Raw genomic sequence first — 21,838 nt, 5'->3', positions numbered from 1 at the left:
CAGGGCTTTTCAAAACAACATGCCTGAGATGCCAGTGCCAATTGTGCATGAATTCCCAGTGCTGGGCACAGACAGCTGTGAGTCAGGCGCTGTCAAAGTCTTCAAGACAGAACTGCAGAAGATTGAGGAATGACATCTTATCTGGTCCTTAGTCTTAGAATTGTGCATGAATTCTCAGTGCAGGGCACAGACAGCTGTAAGACAGGCGCTGTCAAAGTCTTCAAGACAGAACTGCAGAAGATTGAGGAGTGACAGACATCTTATCTGGTCCTTAGTTTTAGAATTGTGCATGAATTCCCAATGCAGGGCACAGACAGCTGTAAGACAGGCACTGTCAAAGTCTTCAAGACAGAACTGTAGCAGATTGAGGAATGACATCTTATGTAGTCCTTAGGCTTAGAATTGTGCATGAATTCCCAATGTAAGGCACAGACAGCTGTAAGACAGGCACTGTCAAAGTCTTCAAGACAGAACTGCAGAAGATTGAGGAGTGACAGAAATCTTATCTAGTCCTTAAAGTCTTCTTATCAGGAAAGGGCTTAGGCTATCAGGACTTGGAATAGGGTAAAAACTACTGGGCTTTTCTTAGGACTGAAGATGACCAATAAATTATGACCTAGCTCTGTGTGTGAGTGTGATAAAAACCAAGAGATTCTTTTCAATAAAGCGTGAACTTAGACTTCACAATCAGGGCTTTGAAAAGTACCTCTTAAAATGTTGCTCAACTACAAAGTCAAACAATGAACTTCAGCATCTTTGTGAATAACACATGTATAGTCTAATGTAGATATATGGACATTTTATCTAGTAGTATTTTGTCTTCTTTATCAGGAAAGGGCTTGAGGGCTATCAGGTCTGGGATAGGACAGGAGCTACTGTACTGGGCGTATGCGGGCTGAAGTTAGATGACCAGCAAGTCTTAACTCTATAAGTATAAGCATCACAAGAAACAAAGAGATTCTTTTACATGTTATTCTATGAAGCATGAACAAGGGCCCTGGACTTGGCAAACCAAAAGATCTCTGTTAAATGTTACTTTGTAAAGATTTAATTGTACTAGATAAATTGAAACACACAGTTGTAGAATCAGGATTTCAAAGTGGAAAGTCCACCACAAAGCCCTTGAAAACAAACTGCTGCGAACATTTGAAGCCTTACAGTCTACAGTGTTAGTGATCAGTCCATCCATCAATGCTAGCATCAGTTCAGACCACATCTGCTGAAAACCTGATATAAGCACATGTAATAGGGGTGCCTAAATATATTCCTCACATAAATTTCTAAAAACATTGTGAAACTTCAGGTCCAGGTCTGGTTCAGGTCCAGAGGATCAGGTCTAGGTCCGGACCTGAACCTGGACCTGAGTCGGTATGTGAAAACTTGTGAATGGACAAAGCTCAAAACAATGGTCCATTTCGCTACAAAGAGATCTGTTTTGTGGAGTATTCGACTCCCACTGTCGTTTTAAACCCTACAAGGCTAACTTCCTCTGTACGATTGACTGTAAAACCTTGATAGAAATGACTATAGACTCTACGATACTTTGCTCCTTCGACCGGTAAGCCCCAAAACGTGTAAATGACTCATATAATCTATTCATTTTCCAATAGGTCCCAACATCCGGTCCACCAAAATTTTTCAGGTCCGTTTTTTCCGGACCGGTCCAATAAGAAAAGCCGGTTTTGTACTGGTACACCGTACCGATACCCACCCCTAATCTACAGTGAAAACTGACAGAAAAGTCCATCCATCAATGCTAGGATCAATCCTGACCACATCTGCTGAAAACCTGTGGGAAACTCAGGTAGCACTTCCCTGTCACATTCAGACAGGTCAGGAGACAGCCCTGGGGATGCTGTCAGTGTTCTGCGCACTGATTTTGCACGCTACTGGCAGGGGTTACTTACAGTCCTTTGGAGGGGGTAATGTTACTCTGTCTCTTGTTTTAGTAACTTTTAGGCGAACCACACCTCTGCAAGATGAAACTACAACAATTGTATGGGGGTCTGCATACTCTTGTCTACTAGCCTAGCGGCTCACCAAGTGTGAGTGGATCAAACATAGGGACTGAAGAAGGCAAAGGTGGTGATCTCATTGAAAATTTGATCCGTGTGTACTTTTGTGTTGGAAGAAAGTTTAGCCTTGTACTATGATTACTACCAACACAGATGAGCTTCCATCATAAAGAAGAGACTATTGGTCTTATGCAGGTTGTACTTATAAGTTATAACATTACTGAATAATTAACTATAAAACAGAAAAACAATCAGCATAAGAATCCAAACTTTGACTGAAAAATGTCATAAATGTGATAAAACCTAAGAATGATGTTCATTGTATGCAAAGGGAGTGGTGTTTAATCTTAATAAACACCAGGGGGTACATTTGTTATTGTTGTTCTAATTGTTGTTGTTACTGTTATTGTGTATATTCCAAACTAACGTTACCTTGACTTGGCCAAGGGACAATTTACTCCATCTATTTTTTCATGTCTTCAGATACTTTTAGTTCAAGTGTTCAGGAAGACCTTTCTATAACGTTATAATTATGTTTTACCCCCTCTTTTATTATTACTTTCGCTTTCCCAACTCCCCAGGGGGTATGCTTGTCAGTCTGAGGGGGGGGGGGTATGTGGGAGGGGTAATGGACCGAACCAACACTGGTAGCACGCTGTGACAATGGACCGCAAATTAGCCCTGCGACACCCCCAAATTTGTGCACAAAATAGGCCACAAAGGCAGGGCAAACAGGGGTGTTTAGCGGGGGAGTTATGCGAAGTCACCGGCCCCCTGCGGAAGATAGAGACCTCGCTAGTGTCGGGGAAGCTTAAATCTCGAAATCAGCTGCAACTTGGAAGAAAAACTGCAAGATTTGGGCTACATTTGCGAGTGTATCAGGCCGCAAAACTCCCGCTGCGAAGGCTGGATATTGAGACTACCCCAGGGACTACCCTATGAGTAGAGCGAGGGGCTGAGATTTCACAAATAAAGCCTCCAAAGCCTGGGGATTTCTACGAGACTAGTGGACTGTAAACTACTAGTATACGCTTGAAGTCTGTCTCAGTTAAAGCTTCTAACTAGTCCCGTGTGAGCAAAAGTTAGGCTTAAAGTACTTCTATTTTCTCGTACACACAACAAACTTCAAGGCAGTTTTGACCGGCAAGACATTTCCACACAAATCACAACATTCACGAGCGCTAAACCTTTGTTACCCCCCTCCCCTATATTCCCATCTACCTTAGATCTAAGATCTTTCTTGGATCAATATCTTAAATCCCCAATTTGTAAGAAACATACCTTCAGCTTCTACGCCTTGGGCGCTGACACCTTGAAGACAGTAGAGAAGGCTAACCAAGACGATCTGTAGGACCGGCTCGGGTCTGAAGTTGTGCGGGCGTCGCGCCATCTTTCCCCCGACGATTTCTCTGGCGTGGTCCGGTCCGGTTCACGCTCCACAGGCGACCCCGAGAGCAAATGTTTACCGAGAATGAAGGACGGTTGTGGACACTGGCTGGGCGATCGACTGTCCCTTCTCTAAACCTCGAGGTCAAGCCTTCGGCGATGCTGCCCCCACCAACCACTGCAAGCAACACCACACTCTGCAAACGTAATATCGGGTAACGGTCCAGTCTCTCAGACACACAAACACAAGGAGAGAGAAAGGACGTTGGACTAAAACTCGCTCCCGTGCGTGCTCGCTAAGCTTTGGTGCGGTTTCAGGAACACACTGGAAGGAAGTTTAGCACACAGACATCAGTATAAACATCCTGAAGGAGAGAGTGGTGGTAGGAAAACTGTGCCGAGTGTGGCCGTGTTGTTCTGAACTCCGGGACGCCAGGCGCACACATGCACTGTCAGCTGGAGACCACGGGCCGGCCGGAACAATGGAATACTCTGGGTGGCGTAAACAAAAGTACACAGAGCGATTATAACGCAAAGAAAAAGCAAGATTACTCCGTTTATGTCTTGAGTTTCAGTTTGATTTCCTTACTTTATAACTTAACGTTACATGACCGCTTGTTAAGATATCTCAATATCCAGAATCTAGGACAAAGGACATTGAAGAAACTAGTATTCTTGAAATAGACAACTACGCGATAGGAACTATGACGAAATCTTATGATATAAAAAGGGAAGTTTATGCATTTTTCAGAAGTACATTTTTACACAGAGTGCTTTAAGTATTGATGAATTGAATATTCTGATGCATATACATATAAGTTTAGATATTTGAAATAAATATGTTTCACCAAATGAGAGTCTCTGTGCTTTGATTTATGAAGGAAGTTGCCAGAGGTTTAATTTACCCTGTTTCGTACATACGTTTATTGCCTCTATAAAGGTGATTGTATTTCCAGTGCGGTTTCTTTTGGGTTTGTTTGTTGATTGTGGGCACAATAACTACTAAGAGAGGTTAATGATATTTGGTTAGTGGGCTACGGTTGGGCGTGGGCCGAAAAGAATGGCGATTCATTAAGCCTGAATGTGGCCCTCCCCGTACGACTTACTTTGGATGGAACTGTGAGTAGTTTTTTTCGATTCGTGACTCTTGATTTCGCGATTTTTAGCAAGTCCGAATGTATCGCTGACCACAAATCTAGATCATAATGCAGTACAATCTAAAACCGCAAGGGCATTACCAAGGGCTGTTTGGGTCTCTCTTCGCAATCCAAGGAGGTAACGGTAGTTCGAACCTTTATCCACATATATCTCGTTTTTAGAAACAACGGGTATAGGTTAACCTATATCCGTTGTTTCTAAAAACGAGATATTTAGGGATATCTAAATGACGGACTTTGGTTTCAAATTGCAATTTTTTCATAGCATTCCAGTCTGAAAAAAAAGTCTGTCAACTTGATATCCCTAAAATACTCCGATTTTATATGGAACGGATAAAGGTTACCCCCGGATGAAGGTGAACTACCGTTACATCCTTGCAGAAGCACAGAGAAGTCAGCAAAACGATTTTATTTCGTTGACAAACGACACAACATTTTCATGAATTCTAATATGGAATAGCACGAACAATACAGCTAATTACAGTGTGAAAATTCGCACAAAGGCTCTAATCCATTTCGCACTACGAGACAAAAAGAAAATGATTGACACGCTTGAAAACCAACACCAAACAAAGAATCGGACGGACTGTCTCATATTTAAAAATAGCCGGTTCTCAACACAACACAGAAACCAGGTGACGACAGCGCTAAAGCTTTGATTACGGTGGTGGTCTATGTCAAATGACACAGAAGACATGGAACAAAGTCACCCAACAATGCCGAGAACGCTCGAAACGCGGTCTGCGGTTTTCGCGACACACTCTTGCAATGCTTTGTGGTTCGGCTATCACGAGTTGCGTAGGCAGGTAGGGTGTAGTTTTAACTACTCGGGTATTATGTGTCAGACAATCTTTATAATCGGATCCACTCATGTCAGCCGCTATCATCTAAGCACAATGGGACTGATTTTATTTCAGGTCAGAGAGGTGTGAGTATATGCTAATCTTTGTAAAATCCAGGATGTGCTACGAGAGAAATTCTGCAATGTTGATTGAATGAATAAACATCGAAGATTATATTCGAACTTTTAAACTTTGTTGACTTGTACTAGTAACCTGTACCAAGGACTCCGAAGGTTAAAATCAAACCTCCTTGCCTGTACGTAGTACCCAGTGGTCATATATATCCAAAAAGAGGTCTTTATTCATTCAAATGAACCACTGATTATATAAAGAAAGCTGTGGTCGTTTTACCTGACTTTGCGAAAAATGGAGAAAAAAATGATTTCATCTATGCTTCAAGGAGCTTTTATCAGCGCCCCATCAAATTTTGATAGAACAGCAATCGATCGTAGCCTCCGTAGTGGAAAGGGGGTGAAACATTACTCTCCAAGCAGAGGTTCGGCTTGGCTGTGTTTTAGTCGTTTTTATCGGGCTTTCTATTTTGTACTGTTTCTTGATGTCTCGCAAGGAAGAGTACAAAATAGAAAGCCCGATAAAAATGACTAGAAAACGTAAAAAAAACAGCTGGAGCCTAACCTCTGGTTGGAGATCAGTGAAACATGACGTTTGACAAGACTATTAAAACAACGAATTTGCAATCAGGTGGTGAGATTCTTAATCCTCTGTCAGACTAAGTCGCCTTAGTCATCACAGCTAGTCTTAGAAATCACAACAACTCTTAAGCGCCAGCATGGGGGATTTGTCTTTCACTGACGCCGCACTCGTGTGTGTTTTGTTATAACGATGGATTTAAGAGGATTAGTCTTTACGTTAATCTCCTAACAGATCTCGAGAGGGAAGATTAGTGATCAGTACGTGAAACGTGCCTCCAGTCAGAGGTTATGCCAGGCTTGTTTTGAGCGTCTTTTTAGGCGTTTTGTTCTTAAATCGGGCTTTCTTTTTTATTTAGTTTACCAGGCAAACGGACAAAACAACGGACCTAACCTTTGCTTGAAGAGTACCTCGATGTCTGCGTCTCTAATTTGTCGTTTTTGCTATCTGTTCATGTACATATTTGTAGTCTTCCAAGGTTGCTTGCGTTCTTCTTGATTTTTCAACTGTCACAAAGTTGACCTGCGGTAGAAAAGAGGCGAGGCTAGTTCATGTACTTAAAAGTAAAAGCCGATCGAACACTCGAAGAATGCCAATAACCATCTTGGCATTTTTTCTGATCACGCTTTCTTCTATGATATTGATTTGGGACCGATTTCAGAACATCTAAGAATATAAAACGATGTTTATTTTGCGTTGTTGCTACGCAATTCCTTTCCCCGTCTGTTTATTTTGAGTTTCGGTGATGATTTAGCGCCCCCTATTTGCTAGCCTGCTTACTGCAGCATTGTAAACTTCAACCACACTGACGTCGATAGTGAGATACAGATAGGTATTCACCAAGCAGGTTCAACCTCCTTGTACAACAACGTATAATGATATGACATTAGAAAAAAAGTTCATCTGGGTTCAAAAGAGTTTGTTACCAACTGTGGCTACAGGATTTCCCAAAATGAAGGAGCAATAACGTTACAATTTTTATTAATAGGATCTAATAGGTGTATTGCTCCTTCATTTAACGATCCTATTAATAAAAATTCATATTCCTAATGCAACTAGACAAACCATCGATCATAAAACATATCTGCTCTTTTATCTCCACTATAACAAAAAAGCGAGGAGAAGTTGAATTTATCCAGCAATAGTCTCATTTTGTATCTGTTAACTGTATCTTTTTAACAAGTCTTGTTGTGACCTGTACTTATAAGTACTAATTAGCCCGGTGTGGCAAAAATGTGCAATAAAGGTCTTCATTAACTCATGGGCAAGTAGTGGACTCACACAGACACACACACAGTCACGCATGTACAGACGTAGACACACGAAAATAACATTACTGTTCATTATGGTGATGAAACAAAGGCAAAACCTCAAATTATCAAGATCTTTTTGGAAGCCTTTATTGACAACTACCGAATACTGTTTGTTACCATTTTGCTATCGCTGTTACAAAATTACGAAAACTACCACCAAACTACAGTAACTGTTGTACATTCCACCTTACTGTCTTCAATAAAAGCAGGAAGGCAGGCAGTTCTAGCTTCTACTATCTATTGCTAAATATCTAAACATACTATCAGTCACTTCACTGTGGTTACACATCATTTGCATATCTTTTCTTCTTGGAAATGTACATCTCATCATAACACTATAATAATTATGGTAGTATTTGTGTAATGGAAAACATCTTGAACACATCATAACATATGAGGCTTAGTATAGGCAGTGGGAGAAGATGATAAAAACTACATTTCAAATTGCAGAGAGCATTATCAGTCTGTAGATTTTTGCATACTCGATATACAGTCAAACCTGTACAAGTGACCACCTTTATGTAAGGCCCACCTGGCCAATGGAAAGATCTTTTTGGTTGTCACAAAGATAATCATTCCCATTGGCACAATCATGTCTGTAGTGACCACCTGTCCACATAGGCCAGATTTTAACAGTCCCCTGAAAGGTCTTCTTAGGCAGATTTGGCTGTACATGTGCATCATTGTGTTATTTCAGCTTCCAAAGCAGGTTTTTGGCTGTGCAAGTATTGGCTTATCATTGTGATGTTTCATGATCGTACAATCAGTTCTTACTTTTTCCAGTTTCTAACAGTTGTATGTATGACTCTGTAAGAGTTGTTTAGACAGAGTGACCGTTAGAAACAGAACAATCAAAAATGACATGCAATCAGAAAACAACACGTACTAAGCAAAAGAAAAGCCCAACCAAAAAGCCTACTATAGAAGCTAATGTCTTTCACTGTAGCTGCATTGTTATACTGATTTGTGATCCAGTTAATACTGAAAACAACGAGGACTTAGAACTTATACGTCAACCTCTACAAGTTCTTACTTATCTCGTAAAATGATTGTATTGCAAACTGAAGCTCTGATTAACATAGTCTTATTCTTCTTAAAATAAGGTAACATTAATTGTAGAAGAAATTAGGTAAACAATGGTGTTCAATTGCAAAAGGTGTCCACCTCAATCAGTACAGTATCATCAATACAGACCTCTCAAGCTTATCAAATGTAGGAATGTCTACTCCATCTGAAATATTTGTTACACACAGACTTCTGATGATGGTAACGTTCAGCATAAACTAATTATGGCACTTGGAATTCCTTTCACGTGTTTGCTATAGAAAGAAGTTTATAGCAAAACGACTTCAACTATTGTCACCCTCTTGCAGTCCATCTTACAAAGAAGAATAACTATTCTTTCATATTTGCTGATGATATGTCTAAAACTGCTACAATTTCACTCGCATCTTAAACTTTGCTACAGGTTACTTATATTCTAAAAGACACGCTGACTTTGCTACAACTTAGAAGAGTGTTGCTGTATTCAGGTAACACTTAACCGTGTATTATCAAAGAGTATCTTGAAACCATACTTTCAAAATTTGAAGAAATTCATACATCTTGGGTTCACACAGGAAATAACATTTACATCTTATGCCGATTCATAACAAATTTTAACACCTTGGCATAAAGTATGAAAAGAAGCTGCTATATGATAAGCTATTCATCTATGGAATGAATCACTACAGTGTGGTAATACAATGTACTATGTGAAGTTGAAAGGTGGCTATATGAAATTAGATGAAATCTTCTGACATATCACTAAAGTAAAGTAGATTTTATAGGAATGTTTAACTCAAGCTGGAAGATTAAAACTTGCAATTTGTCTTCTTGAGATTTAAATAAACAGTACAGGTGAGAAATGTAACGTTTGTAGTGTTATATTAATGTTTGTAATGATTCCACGTCTTATTTTAACTCTTGTCAATTTGGCACATTCTTCCACCAAACTATCACACTATTTGTTTAAACACTCAAATCGGTGTCTTTTATCATTATAGCATTACTGTGAACACTGATTAAATCGTACTGCACAAATGCATGGATTCACTATTTATCTGTAAGTTAGTTTGATACTGGGTGACATTTAAAAAATGACAACAACTTTTAGTTCAGTGCATAGTCAAATTTCGTGTCACAACATTAAATTTGTTGTACTTCTCAAAAGCCTTTCTTTTTTTAAAAAGAACAAATCTATCAGGCTATAACGTAACCATAGTTGGCACAGGTATTGTAGCGTCTCATCAATATATTACTAAAGAGAAAGTTCAAATTTCGATCATTTCACCTTCTTAAAGCACTGGTGACTTTTCCTTCTTCTCTGCATCTTTAATATGTAATGATCAGTACCTTTAAGACAAATTTTGCATTTAGAGTCCTTTAAGATGGAAACATCCTCTTTGTTCAAATTTTCAAAAAAAGTTGAAATTTTGATCATTTCCCCTTCTTAAAGCACAGGTGACATTTTCTATCTCCTTCCCTGCATCTTCAGTCAGAACAGTCATACTCAAGACAATCTTGCCCTTAGACTTCTTTAAGATTGACTCAAATTAATAAAAAAAGGTTTAAATTTTGAGATCATCATTTCACCTTCTTAAAGCACTGGGGACCTTTTTTTTCCTTCCCATCATCTTAAGTCAGAACAGTCAAGACAATCTTGCCCTTGGACTTCTTTAAGATGGACACAGCTTCCTCGTGGGTAACTCCTTCCAGCGGCTCGTTATTTACAGCCACGATCTGGTCGCCTCGTTTGAGACGCCCGTCTTCCGCCGCCGCTCCCTTGGCGAACACGGTCTTGACGTAGATCGGGAGGTCTCCGTGCGGACTGCCGTGCCCCCCCACGATGCTGAAGCCCAGTCCGTCAGGACCGCGCTCCAACTCTATGGTCTTGTACTGGGTTGGACTGAAATGTAGGGAACCATAATGATTGCAATGATTAATTCTTGATGGTCAGCCTTTAAAAAAAGTTCATAAATATAGAAAAACTGAAGTGGTACAGCCACATATCATGGTCTTCAGGTCTAGCCAAAACTATAATGCAGGCAACTGTCAAGGGAGGAAGAAAGAGGGGCAGACAACAGAAAAGATGGGAGGGTAATATCAGTGGATGGACACTCATCAGGGTGGAAAAAAACGGTTGCCAGATCTTCTGTGGTGCCCAAAGAGTCAAATACAGTTGTAGTTAGACTAAGGGACAGATAAGATGAGATTGATATCGAAATGTCTCTTGAAAATCAACTGAGAAAATAGGCCTGACCAACACCATTCATTATCAAGAATTGAAGATGAAAACTTGATGAAAACTTTCCCCTTTGACTCAGCTTTATGGATAGGAAGTTGACAAAGGAGGCAACATTTTGAAAATAACTTCAATATTTTGAAAATAGTGCACATTGAAACCACCATCTGTCAACTTGTTATCTGTAAATGCCATTTTTAAAAACAATGAACATTTGTCACCCGTTGAAAAAGGTGTTACACAATGATTCAGACATAAGAACAATCCTCACCCTCCCAGGTCATCGTTGAAGTTGAGCGGTGAGGATGACTCGGCACTGGTTGCCATGACACTAGCAACACTCGGAGCAGCATCTCCTCCCGCCATGTTTGCCAACTCATCACCCTGGGAAACCTGCAACACAACAAATGTTTTCACATTTTAGGGGCAATTCAAAAATTTTTTTCTGCTCTCTTTAAGGGTGGTTACCGTAGCTCTTGCAATGTAAAAGCAAAAGGATATTAGGCAAACAATAGTGTTAACGATATCCTCACCTCACCGGTAACGATAACGATATACAAAGCACAAAACGAGTATGTATTGGCTTTATACATAAAATAGTTCTGTAATAGCTTCCTTCCTTGGTTCCTCTCTTCTAACTAAACATGGCAGTATCAGAGATGACTTTACCCCCTTTATACAGGTTTGAAGCACACAAATACGAAAACAGAGGCATGCATGCACCCATGCACACAAACACATGCTCACACACGCACACTTGCATGCACACAAACACACACACACACACACTCACACGGACACCCTCACACGGACACACCCTCACACACACACACTCACACAGACACACTCACACAGACACACTCACTCACACAGACACACACACACATACACACACACACTCACACACACACACACACTCACACAGACACACACACTCACACAGACACACACACACATACACACACACACTCACACAGACACAGACACACACACTCACACAGACACACACACATACACACACATGGACACACAGACAGACAAGCCAAAGCCAGTGCTTTAACGTAAATAATCTCTCACCTCCAGCACGACCCTCCCTGTGGTCTGCATAAGCATGTTGACTGCCTGTGCGTGAGTCACCCCCTCCAGGGCCTGTCCATTAATGCTCAGGATGCGGTCACCAACCTGGGAGTTACACAAGCATACCGTCAGTTTATAGCACTTTTCACATACAAAGTATCAATCGTTGGTAGTAGGAGTTTTAGCACAGTACCACAATACCAGCTGTCCCAGGTATGAAATAGATTGGAAAATTTTGCATACATGACATTTTGTGCTACATTGTACATGACTGCCCAGTGCTCGAAATACCCATTTGTACACGTGCAAATGCAACAACATTTTGCTTGGCACAACTTAATTTCAAAGCCATGTAGCTCAGTGTGAAGCCAGAAATTTTGCAGTTGGACATGCTTTTCCCCTGCCTAATTTTGGTATATGATAGGAAATACTGCTGTTGCACTTGTCATATCTCTTTAAATTTACCATTTTTTTTGTACGCAGCAGAATCATGAGAATTATCGCCAGTCAGTTAAAATCCGGAAGTACACTTTCCGTTTTGATCGCAGCCAATGTTGAAATCCTATTTTTTCAACTTTTTTCTTCCTGGACATATATCAAAGTTTTACGTACCATTGGAAAGCTCATGTTATCCTGAGTATCAGGCTACTTTTTTAGTGTCCTAACGTACAAATTTCTTGAGATATTTGACTTTAAAAATTGCTTTTCCCGCGGTCTAAACATAAGTTCCCGCAGGAAATTCTTGTTCCCGCGGGACTGAGCAGGTTGTTCCTTCGGGTTTCAAAGCTTACCCCGATTGCAGACCGCATACAATTACCACCATGAAAATCACTGAATTAATTAGAATCACACCTGGTTAGCTTGTGTAATTAGCACGTGTATGACCAATTCAGTATGTCTAGGAGAGGCAGACGGGATGAACAGGAAATCCTCGGGACCTGTCCCCCAACAGAAGCTGATTTTTCTGCATCATGAGCTAGCTGACTCAAAAGAAGGCATTGCTTGACTTCAACGCTCAATATAGACATAACAAATGTCATCTTTGAAAGGATAGCACTGTACGGGGTCCAATATATGTGTTTGTTTTGTTTTGTTTTTTCAATCACACAAGGCTTTGGCCATTATATTCTCTCTCCATGGTTTGTAACATAACATTGAGGTGCCTGAGTTGGCTCAGTTGGTGTACAGTTTTTCCTGACATCAGGGTGGAGATGTTGAGACAGTTTAATTTGCTTTGATTGTTATTAACCTTTAGCCCATTTGGGCTAATCTTCCAAGATTCAAAACAATCAACATTACTATACAACATACATTTTACAAAATCAATCAACAATCAAAGTATTTACAATAGAGCATAGTGTCTCAGGTCAAAGGTCTTAGAGATACAATGTTTGAGATGGCTTGTCTAAAACTGGACAATGTACGGACAATTGACTTATTGTCAGATGGCAATGAGTCCCAGAGTAGAATTGCTTGGTACAGGAAGGTACGTTTTATAATGTTTTAGGTTTGGGTAGTCGAAAGTTGTTGGATACAGAAAATGTAGTGTTGTACATGTGGGATGAATTTAATTTAACTGGTCTGAAGGAATTGTACACATTTTGTGGTTCGTGGCTAGTGAGGGTTTTGAAGAACATTTTATCAGAGTAATTAAAGAGAATTTTTTGAAAAACTTGTCAAAAATGTTGAAAAGGTTGGACCTCTGCAGGTCTCCCTCACACATCTCTGAGAGGTGTGAGGAAAGGCGTGAAAGGCGTGAATAAATTTGTCATGATATGGACCGTTCGGGTCATGATATGGGCCGTTCGGGTCCATATAATGGACCGACGGTTTCACAGTCAGAAAGGATTTGGATTGATGATTATAAGGCACACTTCAATCCCCTTAGACTGTTGACTGCAAAACAGTCATTGCTTCTGGGGTAGTATTAGACCAAGGAGGTTTGTTTTTACCCAGCTGGGGGTATTAGCCTTGAAAAGGCCATGACAACATGCAATTTTGTCTACAGTCATGTTTATCATAATTTGTCTTATGTCGCCAATCCAAAGTTAGCAACAATAGCAACTGAGACAAAATCTGACAAAATAGAAAGCCCAACAAAATCGTCCATAAACTGCCAGAGCCATAACCTCTGCTTGGAGAGTATGGATTTCTTAGTCTGTGTCTATTTGCTGGAAGTAGTAATATTCATATCTGGTGGAGCACTGGTCAAATTCCGGTGTTTTGCAGTTAGAAGTGATGTGCTGCCCCGGGTGCCTCTAAAGACTCTGGGTCTGCATGGCGGGTTGTGACAACGAGTTATGCTGAATTCAGAAGAACACCATACGCATTACGCTAAATCAAGGAAGGCAATTATGATGAATTTGGTTGCCTCACTACGAATTACCAAGGTCCTTGGAATTACGTAGATCAAGGACGTTACATCAGCTATAACGTCCTTGCGTAGATAAGGTGGCTTTCCCTAGAGTTATGGGAAATAAAAATAGGCTGCCTACGCCTTACCGAAAAGAACATGCAGACCTTCTCTAAACCTTTCCTCACTGACCTCATTAGTTAACTCCAAGACTTACTGTTATGATACAGTAATAATGGATGAATCTAGTCATGATACCATGCCACAAATAAAGATGATAATAAATAGTTGTATTTCTTGGCTTTTCCAGTTTGTTCTGTTTTTTACCTCCTTGTTTTTATTGAACTTAGCCTACTCTTGAATTGATGGCTTAAACTTTTTAAGACAGGGAAAAGCCTGTCGTAGAACACTGTAAAGTTTTTCATTTTACACACAGAGATAACACTACGGTTACTCAAGGAGCTATCATCACAAATGAATGATGAAAGCTCCTTGAGTTACTGTAACTGTAATTATTGTTGTATGGCAGTTTTTTCCTGGTTCTGTCAAGCTCTCAAGGTGTTTTGTCAAGTGTGCAACAGGAATTTGAATGATAAAGCCTGCCCAGCATTGACACCTCTCTTGGCTCCCTATTGTCATGTATGTACTAGCTATAGGTGGAGACATTAGCACAGAAGCTATTAGCTTATTCCATTTTAATATAAGATTGGGGATAATGTTATGTCTGGAAAATTGTCTTCCCAGACATTTGTTTGTGTAGAAGCAAAATATTTTCTATGGAAATTATTTTGAATTAGTTCTTTCTGTGTCTACTCTTTTCTTACTCAAAAACCAAGGAGGTCCCTGTTTCAACCTTTTTGACGAAAACATATCAAGTATTTCAACAATACTAGTACTCTGGACTTGAAAATATGAAGTGCACTTTAAAGAAAAAATTCAAGATTTTAGAAAAGATCATCAGTGAGAATACCACTTTATATCATGATTCCCTTTTGTCTAACCAAGAATCACAAAGACCTCATTCATGTTGCAAAACTCCAAACTGTTTTATGGGTTTTGTTTGTAATGTGATCTTTCCTTGAAGTTCATGGCAAATACCCAAACAAAAACTTCTAATTCCACTTTCCCCCGTGATGCCACCAACTATGACCTGGATTCTCGCCTCTTTTGTGTTCATGATGATAATTCGCAAATTCGACTGGCAGTAGTAGTAGTTCGCATGAAATTAAATGTTCTCTTCAACAAAAAGATAAACAACTAGAGTTCGGGGACCTCATACCTCCATGAAATATTTATTGCTTTTTTGTGGATGGTATGTATGTTTATAGTCGGTTGGATTTGAGAGTAATGGTTATATAATATAAATGTTATGGGAAAGTAGTGGTGTATTTATTTAATGACACAGAGGATGTCCATCTGATTAGTAATTATCAAAATGTGACACTTAATTGTGTAATGTGCGTTTAAGAGGTCGACGGCATATGGTAGCGTGGTGTTCCTTAAGCTTGATGTTTGGCATTTAAAATGTCTAAGGTTGTCAGCATTATTGAGGTTGGACTATGTGCCTCAGAGCTGTGTGGTGGGAGGAAGTTGGGAAACTCAGAAAGAAGAAGGGATGTGGCCAACTTTAGTCAGATGGTGATTTGATTTTCCACCAATATGTCATAACATCAGCTGTTCACACGGTACAAAAACGAGGTGCACACTTTCCTCTGACAGCCCGACACCAACTGTAAGATGAATACTTGGCGCCAACCCCGTCTGCTAAAAAACAAGTACCATTGGCTACGAAAGAGACAACTTACAACTGTCCCTTATCGTAACAAAATCAGAACATCTGTATCGCCCATAAAACTTCTGACACCCAACCCAGATGAGAGGACCTAATGGCATTTTAATCACCATGTCACTCAAATCAGCAGTACAGTATGTGAGACATCCATACCTGTTAAGCATTATCGTTAAATGTACCTCAACTTCTTACAATTATACTTACGCTTCACATCTCCATGATATCCTAAGCAGACATAAATAAAACTAATTATCATATTAAAAAAACTCGGGGTTCCCCAAACAGCTGTCACCTCACCATCTGCTTGGAGCTAAGCCCATTAACAAACACATAAAGCACAATGCCTGTACCAATATATCTCAAATATAGGGGTGATTTCTGATATTATTACATCAATTATAACGACAGATACGGCTCCCAAAATCTCATCGATTCGAGCTTTCATCACACCCCACCAACACAACAAGTATGAAACCAATCCATCCAGCCGTTCTTGAGTAATCATCTACACAGACAGAGACACATAACAGAAAATATAACCTCCATTCCATGACATTTCATGGAGGTAACAACACAGACACACCAAACCAAGCATCCCAGGAAATTGGGGGTTCTGGCTGGCCAAATTGGTAAAGTATAGGTACCCAAGCTAGTGTTGGCAGACCTCTGTTTTGCTAAAGTGGGACTAAGACCATTAAAGATGTTATTGTGGGTTTGGCAGACAAATTTGACATTTGTGTCAGTTTTGTGAGGTCAAGTAGGTTATAATTTGGCAGAAGTAGAGAAGAGATTCTGCTCATTCCAATTATGTACTAGACTAACTAAACAAAATATTTGTGCAATATATGAAGTCAACACATTTTACTCTGCAGATTTGACAAATAATGACCGCGACCAGCTTGCTGCAGATGGCTAACAGTAACAAAATTTTTACAGGATGTAGAGAAGACTGAGAGAAGACTGCCTACTTTTTAGAAAAGCTTTCCAGAAGATAAGAATACACTTCAGATTATTTGAAATTAATCAATTTTAAAGTTTGTCCATTTTGATAAAATTTAGGCAGTACGTATGAATTCAACAGTCAATATCTAACTTTCTGATAGTAAAATAAATTTTCCAGAAATAATTCACGCAAACACACTTGTTGTGTATTCTTTGCATGTCATTATATCATAGGTTTTTATTATACAAGCTTGTCTTTGCCTTTCAAGTTTACATGCTTGGATTTTGTAGTTTTTGTACGTGTGAATCTGACAACCCCATTCGTCATGTTGACAGGGCCATTATTATCAATAGTAATTGTTTTTAGCACCTTGGCCCAAAGTAATTACCTGTATTCATCTTTAATTATGCATAGAATGCAGACAGGGACACTTTAATTGGTCAGTTCATTACTCATGGCCTGAAATGTCTGGTCGTAATTTCTTTGTCCAGTGAAGGAGCTTTTTTAACCTCCTTTCTCCAGCACTTGGAATTATTTCTTGATAGAAGAAAATAATCAAAGTCAACGATCTAGAGCTATGTTAGCTTTCAAAAAGAAGTAAACGACTAGTGAACTCAAATTCTTAGCAGGTGTTTTCATGTACTATTTCAGGAGATGGAAACTCAACTCAGCATATTACATTGAATCAAGAAGGGTATTCGGTATACCTGCCTAAAACCCCCTTCTACGAATATATGTTAAACCTTAAAATAATGTGTTCCACAATATAGGGAAAATGCATTGGTGTCCACAACTAAAATTCACAAAATTCCCTACACGAAAACAAATTACGAAAACACACTATGAAGTTCTTGATGTTCGGCTCCTTTAAAACAAAATTTAATGTAAAGATAGGCTCTCGAATTTTGATAAAACAATTGACAGAAGCTAAACAATGTCTTCAGTATGGCCGACACAACAACTACAAAATTATGCATAGCTTACAGTCATTGAAATTAAAGCTTTGAAAACAATCCTCGAGAAAGAAAAGGAGATGATAATCTACAGCTATATGCAAGGAGCTATCATCAACTATATGCATTGCGTGTTTTATAACCATTCCGTGTTCTGTGACCCTGACCTGGAGTCGCTATCTGTTAAATACGCGCAACTCCAGAAAAACGTACATAAGCAAAGCAAAAAATGCCTAAAACTACCCTGACTGCGGAATCTACTCGGAGATTACTATGATAGGAATGGAGACTTGTTGAATCCAAGGAGATTGAAATCCTTGCTGAATCCTTCCCTTTTTGTAGATAACTCCACAAAAATTTAGATTAGCTTAGACAGCGTAACTTTGTACTAGGGTTTATTTACAAGTAATGAGTTTTATACTTAGTACAAGCACAAGGTGAGTGAATGGATATTGAATGTACATGACCAGGCAGACGTTGAAGACGCGAGTCTACAATCAATCGCCAAAGCGGATGTACTTTATATTTCGAGTCTTGTTTAGAAGCAAACTTTTTGATACACATGTCAAGCTTATTGCATATTTTGTATCAGTTGGAAACCTGGGGCTTTAATAAGGCAAATCCTGTCGATCGAATCGCTTCGAAACTGATGAAAATGCCTTTCTTATACACTTAGCCCTACACTACACTTAGCAGAATGGGAAGTTCCCCATTCAAACGGAAGCTTCTCTCAACCAAGTAAATGTGCCAAGCCTGTTTGTCTTCTGTCTGTTACGGCAACAATGGCCGAATACACATTTCATATTGAAGGACAGACGGTTGCTGTCTACAGTTATTATGTATAAGTATGACTCCTGAAAGGAACATCAAGATTAGCAAAATTATGAAGGTCGGTCTCGTGACTTTGTACAGAAGAATTTATCGGGTGTTCATTTTTATTGTTAGCAAAGAAGTGTGTATGATATACTAGTATTGTGAATGTCTCATGTGTCAGAGCAAGGAGGTTTTACCTCCTTGGTCAGATCAAGGAGGTTGGTCAGACATGTACTAGTATCTGATCCACCTGCACAATTGTGCCAATTGGAAGATGAGCCAAACAAGACTAGCTTCTTAGTGGGATTTTATGTGCCATCTGGGCAGTTAACATTTATGTAATAATGTTATCATTGTCTACTATTATTCTCTATACTTGTTGAACTATTTCAAATTAAACTACATTTCTCAATCTTGGGACTTCGGGTATTCGGCCCCCAAAGATTATAGTGGACTGATCGCCAGCTAGCTGTTTGGATACAGGAACAATCCAAGGGCTCTGGTTGGATAGGGGTGTTTGAAGAGTAGGTCCAGTCTGGAATAGAATTTGTGGGAAAATGCTTTTGACAGTTGCCAGGCCAGAGTAGTAATTGACGGTAAGGCTTTCCCGTCTGAAATTTCAATTCTTGAGATAATGGTGTATCTTTTTTTCACTCTCCCATAACATTACACATGACGTTATTAATGGTATATATTACTCTAATACTGCAACAGTAGTCACCCCTGTAGGGCCGGGGAGGAAGTGTGAAATTAGGTCGTAAACAAATGCAAAAGAAGGGAGGAACAATGGGTGGGGATTTCAGGGCAATTATCACTCTAACTACTACATTTTTACAAGTTTCCAGTCCACATTGGGTCATTTACATAATGAGGGCAATGCAGAGGGTTGCAGTGCCAAGTCTTAGTCTTTTGGAGACAGTTTGGCTGGCAGACAGAAAGACATTAGTTTATATAGGGTAGCAATTGTAAGAAGGCACAAAAAGATTTCTCACTGTTATGCTCAGAGACACTCATGCAGCTGTGTAAAAGGTATATAGTAAAATAACAATTCTCCTTTTGTATTCATAAGGTGAAACACAACAGACAACAAAGGACCACTCACACTAAATAGATAATTGACAGATGGTGATTATTTGAGTGCACTGGCACATGAACCTTATAGTCTATACTGAGATTTATTCTCCATGATGGTTATCACGAAGCATTTTAAAAGTCAGGGCCCTCACAATGAAAACGGAGCAGAAAACAAGTCCATTATAAGACTTTAATAAGTACTCTTAGTCCATTCACACCTTATAATTTGCTTGATGATTTTGGAACACAAACTGCTCACAGCGAAGTACTAGTAGCTGTATAAAGTCTGGTATAAAATCTGGATGATGTTGAGTTTGTGAGAAAGATACCATTAGGCTGTCTGCTGACAAAGATAGTCACCATTGACTATTGGACATATTTTTAATACATGTATTTAAGCTGCTTCAGGATGTGAAGAGGTGACCATTTTCAGAATACTACCACCGAAGCAATGACTGTTTTACAGTCAACAGTCTGAGGGGATTGAATTGTGCCTTATAATCATCAATCCAAATCCTTTCTGACTGTGAAACCGTCGGTCCATGATATGGACCCGAACGGTCCAAATCATGACCCGAACGGTCGACATCATGACAATTCACGCCTTTCACGCCTTCCCTCACATCTCTCTGAGAGGTGTGAGGGAGACTTTTACCTGACATTTCTATCCCCGGGGATGCAATTTTCCCGCGGGAAAGCATGTTTTTTGACATTGTCTTCCCTGGGGTTGAGAGTTTAGACCCGACGGGGTAAGAAATTTACCCTTCGGTATCCCAATCTTGCTCCGCGGGGAGACCTAAAGGATAATCGGGACGCTCCAAAAAGACCGCGGTCAGCTTGCATTTTCCATCAATGATATCTTATGTTGTGAACATTGTAGAATAATTATTTTTATATCACTATACTCAGTACGCCAAGAGCTACGCACTGATATCTCACTTGAAACTAGAGCATCAAGTTTGGTTGATTTTCCAAATACCAACTGTTTTTACTGATATAAAATGACTAGTGTTAATTGATGTTATAGACATTTCTCTGATTAGGCAGGGATTTACCTTAGGTGATCATCAAACTTTCTTTTTTCATTCACAAAAATAACACCTTACCCTGAGTTTCTGTGTCTGCGCTGCCACCCCATTGGCCTGCACCATGGCGATGAAGATGGGGACGTCCCCCAGGGGGCTCCCCACCCCCCCAGCGATGCTCACCCCCAGGGAGTCCTGCGGCCCCTTGTACATCTCCACCATACGCACCCCCTCCGTGGGGAAGTCGGCAGAGTCTGCGGCTAAACGGAGAGGGAAGACAGTTAGTGTTAGATTACTTAGAATAGGTAAGTTCCCCCCTCACCAATGGAACAGTCCACGCATGCGGACTGAGTCTGAGGCCTCGGGGAAGGTAGTCTGGTTCTAGGGACTCATGTGAATACAACGCTGTTCTATCCGTGGGGATGTCGGAAGCGTCTGCAGCTTTAGAAAGGAAAGGAAAGGAAAGTGATCTCGATCCAGTTTTACATGTACCTCATTGAAGCTAGTCTTGTCGTGACAGAGAAGACAGACGCTATATACAGTATCTACAGGTCCATTGTACATCTCCACCATACGGACTCCCTCTGGGGGGAAGTCGGCCGAGACAGCAGCTTCAGAAATGAAACTCATGGCTTCTAGTTCCAGAGGCAGGACTACTAACTATTTGATTACGCACGCTACACTTAAGATTGAGAGAGGGCAAGTTGTTGTTAAACTAGCAGATTGAGATGAAAGAAAAGAAACAAGTTAAAGTATTTCGCTGCTGCCCCTTGTACATCTCCACCATGCTGACCCCATCTGTGGGGAAGTCGGCAGAGTCTACGGCTACAGAATCATAGAGAAAGGGTAAGTTGTTGTAAATTTTAAAGTAGAGGATTGAGAGGAACCTCTTGTTTTGAGAACTATGAGAACTACAGTGCTTGGTACCTATCTTAATGCTGTATATTCATGACAGGAGACTAAGTAAGAAACATAAAGCAGCATTAAGTTTGCTGTCTAAAAAGGACCAAAATAATATTTGATGTAAGTCAATGAATGAAAACAAGGACTACAAAGTACATAGCCTACCCCCTTTTTCTTTATTCCAACTACTGTGTGTAACTGACTTTAGGTTGAATTATTTTTCTTGTCATTATTTATATATATTATGTATTTAGCTAT

The 21,838-nt window shown here is 39.9% G+C and overlaps 2 protein-coding genes and 1 long non-coding RNA gene across 4 annotated transcripts in view; all 3 read right to left on the bottom strand.

The window, feature by feature from the left end:
• Nucleotides 1-3,934, bottom strand: part of LOC118431892 (pikachurin-like) — an 83,447-nt gene extending 79,513 nt beyond the window's left edge. The window contains exon 1 of one of the 2 annotated variants that reach the window (XM_035843315.1): nucleotides 3,297-3,934. In XM_035843315.1, the coding sequence (XP_035699208.1) occupies nucleotides 3,297-3,405 (109 nt within the window). In that variant the 5' untranslated portion in view covers nucleotides 3,406-3,934. The remainder of the gene's footprint in view (nucleotides 1-3,296) is intronic. The other variant, XM_035843316.1, reaches the window with a different exon arrangement.
• A 3,487-nt stretch (nucleotides 3,935-7,421) lies between these two features.
• LOC118431598 (multiple PDZ domain protein-like) overlaps nucleotides 7,422-21,838 on the bottom strand; it is a gene marked incomplete in the record, with an annotated part of 93,555 nt that continues 79,138 nt past the window's right edge. The window contains 4 exon segments of the mRNA XM_035842840.1: nucleotides 7,422-10,311; nucleotides 10,919-11,040; nucleotides 11,725-11,829; nucleotides 20,759-20,931. Coding sequence (XP_035698733.1) covers nucleotides 10,041-10,311; nucleotides 10,919-11,040; nucleotides 11,725-11,829; nucleotides 20,759-20,931 — 671 coding nt within the window.
• Nucleotides 14,432-17,295, bottom strand: LOC118432463. The gene is made up of 3 exons (XR_004833087.1): nucleotides 16,440-17,295; nucleotides 15,805-15,807; nucleotides 14,432-15,334 (listed from the first exon to the last, which is right to left on the bottom strand). It is a non-coding gene; the product is annotated as an uncharacterized LOC118432463 (long non-coding RNA).

Source organism: Branchiostoma floridae, chromosome 15 (genome assembly GCF_000003815.2).
Source record: "Branchiostoma floridae strain S238N-H82 chromosome 15, Bfl_VNyyK, whole genome shotgun sequence".
NCBI classification, from domain to species: Eukaryota; Metazoa; Chordata; class Leptocardii; order Amphioxiformes; family Branchiostomatidae; genus Branchiostoma; species Branchiostoma floridae.
This window is presented reverse-complemented; position numbering and strand designations above follow the sequence as displayed.